This window comes from Nannobrachium achirus, assembly GCF_963921795.1.
Source record: "Nannobrachium achirus genome assembly, chromosome: 15".
In the NCBI taxonomy this organism is placed as follows: Eukaryota; Metazoa; Chordata; class Actinopteri; order Myctophiformes; family Myctophidae; genus Nannobrachium; species Nannobrachium achirus.
Window position 1 is genome coordinate 50,854,423 of NC_137822.1, and position 6,000 is coordinate 50,860,422.

The 6,000-nt window shown below is 39.7% G+C and overlaps 1 protein-coding gene across 1 annotated transcript in view; it reads left to right on the plus strand.

Annotated features, from left to right (window-relative positions):
• Window positions 1–5,271, plus strand: part of ntmt1 (N-terminal Xaa-Pro-Lys N-methyltransferase 1) — a 28,222-nt gene extending 22,951 nt beyond the window's left edge. The window contains exons 4-5 of the mRNA XM_080742996.1: window positions 1,686–1,821; window positions 3,313–5,271. Coding sequence (XP_080599122.1) covers window positions 1,686–1,821; window positions 3,313–3,584 — 408 coding nt within the window. The 3' untranslated portion in view covers window positions 3,585–5,271. The remainder of the gene's footprint in view (window positions 1–1,685; window positions 1,822–3,312) is intronic.
• Window positions 5,272–6,000: the final 729 nt, after the last annotated feature.

Genomic DNA, 6,000 nt, shown 5'->3' on the forward strand with positions numbered 1-6,000 from the left:
AAAATGTTTGCCCTAAAATCACGCAAATCGGTACACAGTATGTCTACACTGATCCCATCAACATGAATCTGTCCCATATAGCGCCACCTCCAGGCCGATTTTTAAAAAGACATTTTTGGACACTGCTCCTACAGATTTTGCCCTAAAATCACGAAAATCACTACACAGTATGTCTACACTCATGTCATCAACATGGATCAGGAAGATTTTGGAAAAACTAATTTTTGCCCTATTTGTGGAGATAAGTGACCTACGGTCGCTTATCTCCCGATTAGGGAGTCTTACTGGTAATAGTAGTATTAGTATTAGTAGTAGTAGTATTAGTAGTAGTAATAGTAGTCGTAGTAATAGTAGTAGTAGTAGTAGTAATAGTAGTAGTAGTAGTAATAATAATAGTAGTAGTAGTACTAGTAGTAGTAGTAGTAGTAATAGTAGTAGTAGTAATAGTAGTAGTAGTAGTAGTAGTAATAATACATCTCTTCTTCAGGAGTTCTTGGACCAGGCTCCTTCCTACCTCGGTCCAGAGGACTCCTAGTAGTAGTAGTAGTAGTTAGTAGTAGTAGTAGTAGTAGTAGTAGTAGTAGTAGTAGTAGTAGTAGTAGTAATAATAATAATACATCTCTTCTTCAGGAGTTCTTGGACCAGGCTCCTTCCTACCTCGGTCCAGAGGACTCCTAGTAGTAGTAGTAGTAGTAGTTGTAGTAGTAATAATAATAATACATCTCTTCTTCAGGAGTTCTTGGACCAGGCTCCTTCCTACCTCGGTCCAGAGGACTCCTAGTAGTAGTAGTAGTAGTAGTAGTTAATAATAGTAGTAGTAGTAGTTAATAATAGTAGTAGTAGTAGTAGTAGTAGTAGTAGTAGTAGTAGTAGTAGTAGTAGTAGTAGTAGTAGTAATAATAATAATAATACATCTCTTCAGGAGTTCTTGGACCAGGCTCCTTCCTACCTCGGTCCAGAGGACTCCTAGTAGTAGTAGTAGTTAATAGTAGTAGTAGTATTATTAGTAGTAGTAGTATTATTAGTAGTAGTAGTAGTATTATTAGTAGTAGTAGTAATAATGATAATACATCTTCTCTTCAGGAGTTCTTGGACCAGGCTCCGTCCTACCTCGGTCCAGAGGACTCCTAGTAGTAGTAGTAGTAGTAGTAGTTAATAGTAGTAGTAGTATTATTAATAGTAGTAGTATTATTAGTAGTAGTAATAATGATAATACATCTTCTCTTCAGGAGTTCTTGGACCAGGCTCCTTCCTACCTCGGTCCAGAGGACTCCTAGTAGTAGTAGTTAATAGTAGTAGTAGTATTATTAGTAGTAGTAGTATTATTAGTAGTAGTAGTATTATTAGTAGTAGTAATAATGATAATACATCTTCTCTTCAGGAGTTATTGGACCAGGCTCCGTCCTACCTCGGTCCAGAGGACTCCTAGTAGTAGTAGTAGTAGTAGTAGTTAATAGTAGTAGTAGTATTATTAATAGTAGTAGTATTATTAGTAGTAGTAATAATGATAATACATCTTCTCTTCAGGAGTTCTTGGACCAGGCTCCTTCCTACCTCGGTCCAGAGGACTCCTAGTAGTAGTAGTAGTAGTTAATAGTAGTAGTAGTATTATTAGTAGTAGTAGTATTATTAGTAGTAGTAGTATTATTAGTAGTAGTAATAATGATAATACATCTTCTCTTCAGGAGTTCTTGGACCAGGCTCCTTCCTACCTCGGTCCAGAGGACTCCCGGCGTGTGGGAAACTACTTCTGCCAGGGTCTGCAGGACTTCGTCCCCGAGCCGGGGCGATACGACGTCATCTGGGTACAGTGGGTCATCGGTGAGTGGTCCTCACACTGGAGCCTTAGGCTAAAGGGACAGTTCACCTCCACAATGAGTGGTCCTCACACTGGAGCCTTAGGCTAAAGGGACAGTTCACCTCCACAATGAGTGGTCCTCACACTGGAGCCTTAGGCAAAAGGGACAGTTCACCTCCACAATGAGTGGTCCACACACTGGAGCCTTAGGCTAAAGGAACAGTTCACCTCCACAATGAGTGGTTAAATTAAATGTAATTAATAATCGCTTTGTTTTGCATCTGCTGTAAAATAACGGGATCCGGTTTAACAGGAAGTAGGCGTGATCTCCTTCCACTCCCACGTTAAATGTTGCATAGTCTCGCGTGGCCAGACTGTTGCCTCCGTGATTTGGCCAAATGCTCCCGGCATACAGTCTGGCAAACCGGAATAGAAATGATGAGTGCGAGATAAAGCGGATGTGACGCAACCGCTCCCTTGGTGCAGTAGCAATAACATGTCCTACTGGAAGCGTTATGTCCCCTTTCAATATTTCTGGGGGCGTTATTTCGTCTTTCTTTGGTGTTATTGGTGTTACCTCCATGATGTTTTCAAACGTTTTCTTAAACTATACACCCATAACAAGAATAGGCCGCTCGAATGACTCTGTCTGTGCTAGTGTGTTTCTGTTATGTTTCCAATGGGACTACAGTTCATTATAATGACTGTCTGTGCTAGTGTGCTTCTCTTATGTTTCCAATGGGACTACAGTTCATTATAATGACTGTCTGTGCTAGTGTGTTTCTGTTATGTTTCCAATGGGACTACAGTTCATTATAATGACTGTCTGTGCTAGTGTGTTTCTGTTATGTTTCCAATGGGACTACAGTTCATTATAATGACTGTCTGTGCTAGTGTGTTTCTGTTATGTTTCCAATGGGACTACAGTTCATTAGAATGACTGTCTGTGCTAGTGTGTTTCTGTTATGTTTCCAATGGGACTACAGTTCATTATAATGACTGTCTGTGCTAGTGTGTTTCTGTTATGTTTCCAATGGGACTACAGTTCATTAGAATGACTGTCTGTGCTAGTGTGTTTCTGTTATGTTTCCAATGGGACTACAGTTCATTATAATGACTCTGTCTGTGCTAGTGTGTTTCTGTTATGTTTCCAATGGGACTACAGTTCATTAGAATGACTCTGTCTGTACTAGTGTGTTTCTGTTATGTTTCCAATGGGACTACAGTTCATTAGAATGACTCTGTCTGTACTAGTGTGTTTCTGTTATGTTTCCAATGGGACTACAGTTCAGTGCAGCAGCGGCTACTTCCGATACTCGCCGTTCGGGAGCTGCCGTTCCAAACTCTATATAGCATTCGGAGATTGTGGAATATTTGTCTAATATTTGACTAAATGTTGCAGGAAACGCCCATATCTGTATTTCCTGGTTTACCGGGCGTCTCCAGTGTTAACAATGCTAACAAACTAAACTAGCATTGTAAACTGTAACCCCTCCCCCCCCCCCCCCCCCCAGGTCACCTGACCAACGACCACCTGGTGGCGTTCCTGCGTCGGTGCGGCGCGGCGCTGCGTCCCAACGGCGTGGTGGTCGTCAAGGACAACGTGGCCTTCGAGGGCGTGGTCCCCGACGACACGGACAGCAGCGTCTGCCGGGACTTGGACATCGTGCGGTCCCTGGTGCACGATGCGGGGCTACGCATCGTTTACGAGGAGCAGCAGAAAGACTTCCCCAAAGAGATCTACCAGGTCCACACTCTGGCTCTGAGGGCTACGGATGTTTTATAGATCTACAAGTACACACTCTGGCTCTGAGATCTACAAGTCCACTAGACGGGGAAAAAGCTGTAAAGACCTGATTAAAGGGTGTACCAAACTTCTCTCAGTTGATTCTTATGTATTCTTTCCTGTAGAATACATTTCTGCAATGTACACTTTTGTGCATAATTAATGGCATAATTGATGTATTTGACTCAAATATGCTAATTATCTAATTCATTACGCATAATACAATAATATGCATTGCAGAAATGGATTCTACAGGAAAAATACCTAAGAATCAACTGAGAGAAGTTTGGTACAGCCTTTAATCAGGTCTTTACAGCTTTCTCTCTGTCTACTCTCCCTGGCTCTGAGATCTACAAGTCCACAGCCTGGCCCTCAGATAGATCTATAGATCTACCATCTAGCCTGCCCTCTGATAGATCTACAAGACCACACACACACACACACACACACACGCACACACACACACACACACACACACACACACACACACTGGCACTTAGATAGGATATCTACAAGTCCACATACTGGCCCTCATGGATGGGTGAAAGGTCATAGGTCGATGTTACTCTAATCATCAGACTTTTTAAATTTAAGGACTCCAGTTTGATGTGAATTAAATATGAATTAAATCAATTTTGATATGAATTAAATCAAGTTTGATATGAATTAAATATGAATTAAATCAATTTTGATATGAATTAAATCAAGTTTGATATGAATTAAATTAAGTTGGATATGCATTGTGTTGATAAGAATTAAATCAGCCAAACTGTAAACAAAAGAATGGACAAGGCCCTCTCTGGTGTCTCTGAATGGACGCGGCGGGGGACACAACGCGGCGGGGGACACGACTCCTGCTGCCTCTGCTTTGAGTAAATGAGGAAGTGATCCGCGGTGGAAAACCAGTGATAAATCATAGCGATTGTATCATTATAATGGATAAACCTAAACAACCAGTTCACATGAACAATACTGATGTCAAATAAGATATCTGAACGGCTACATTTATTTTATATACAATTAAAATGTTGTGAGCCACAGTTACAGGGGCGCCGCTAGCCCAGGCTTCTCTTTCTTGAAGTGTGGATGCCGAGGCCAGCGATTGAGTAAAATATTCAATAAGCCCCTTGTGGGTCCGTAGGCAAAGATGCTGGCATTCTGTCCATTTATTTGAACAGGCTTCACTGATGAATGCAAAACCTCTTGCTGTTTAACCCATTTGGGGCCTAGAATTATTGAATGCTTTAACCAGTGAAAAATAGCGAGCTTGTAGATCTACAATTTTTTTGGAAAAAGTCGTGAAAATGTGTATTTTTCAAAGCAAACGTCTGTAACTCAAATGTTGCTTCTGGGTGGTCCCTGGAACTAAATATTTTGAGATGGGGGTCTGTGGCCAAATAAATATAATTTTGGGGGTCCTTCACACAAAGGTTTGAGAACCACTGACATAGTAGTCTCTCAAGAACAGACTAACTGAGCTCCAGTTAAGTGAAAAGGACCTTTTCTTTGACGATGGCTGGCCAGATTGCTGACATAGAAACAAGGATTCAAAAGACACTTATAGAATCGGGTCAAAATTCTAATTTTCACAATTTTTCAAAAATAGCAGATCTACAAGCTCACAGCGCGGCACCTGTGAGCTTGTATATCTGCTATTTTTCAATAGTTAAAGCATAAAATAATGAATCGCAATAATGTGTACCTGTTCTGAATTGTTTGATAAGAATGAAATCAGCCAAACTATAAACAAAGGAATGCTGAACAAGCTCGTTTCCATTAAGGTTCTTTGTAGTCTGCCTGGCCAATCACAGCGCGTCCTCGCCGGACATGCTACAAAGACTCCTGGGTAATGAAGTCAAAGACGTTTGGCAGCCATGTTTATTTGTGTCCAAAGTGGACACTGGTTCTCCAGTCAAACGACGTATCGCTGCTTTAACTTTTAACATCGTGGACCAGAGCTGAGCTTCTACCAAATCAAAACATGTTCTGTTGATACTTTATCAAACTGTGTGATTATATTATATTATATTATATCATATATATTATATATTATTATATTATATTATATATTATTATATTATATTATATTATATTATATATATTATATATTATTATATTATATTATATATTATTATATTATATTATATATTATTATATTATATTATATTATATTATATTATATATCATACTCACTCTGATGGAGACCAGTTGGTCCAAACATGTTGGCTTTTAACAATGTTTTGTAAACATGAACGAATAAAGTTACCTTGGTTTATCACCTCTCCTCTGGTGTTTTTACAGTGTATTTTATCACCTCCATGGTGTTTTTAACAGTGTATTTTATCACCTCCATGGTGTTTTTAACAGTGTATTTGATCACCTCCATGGTGTTTTTAACAGTGTATTTTATCACCTC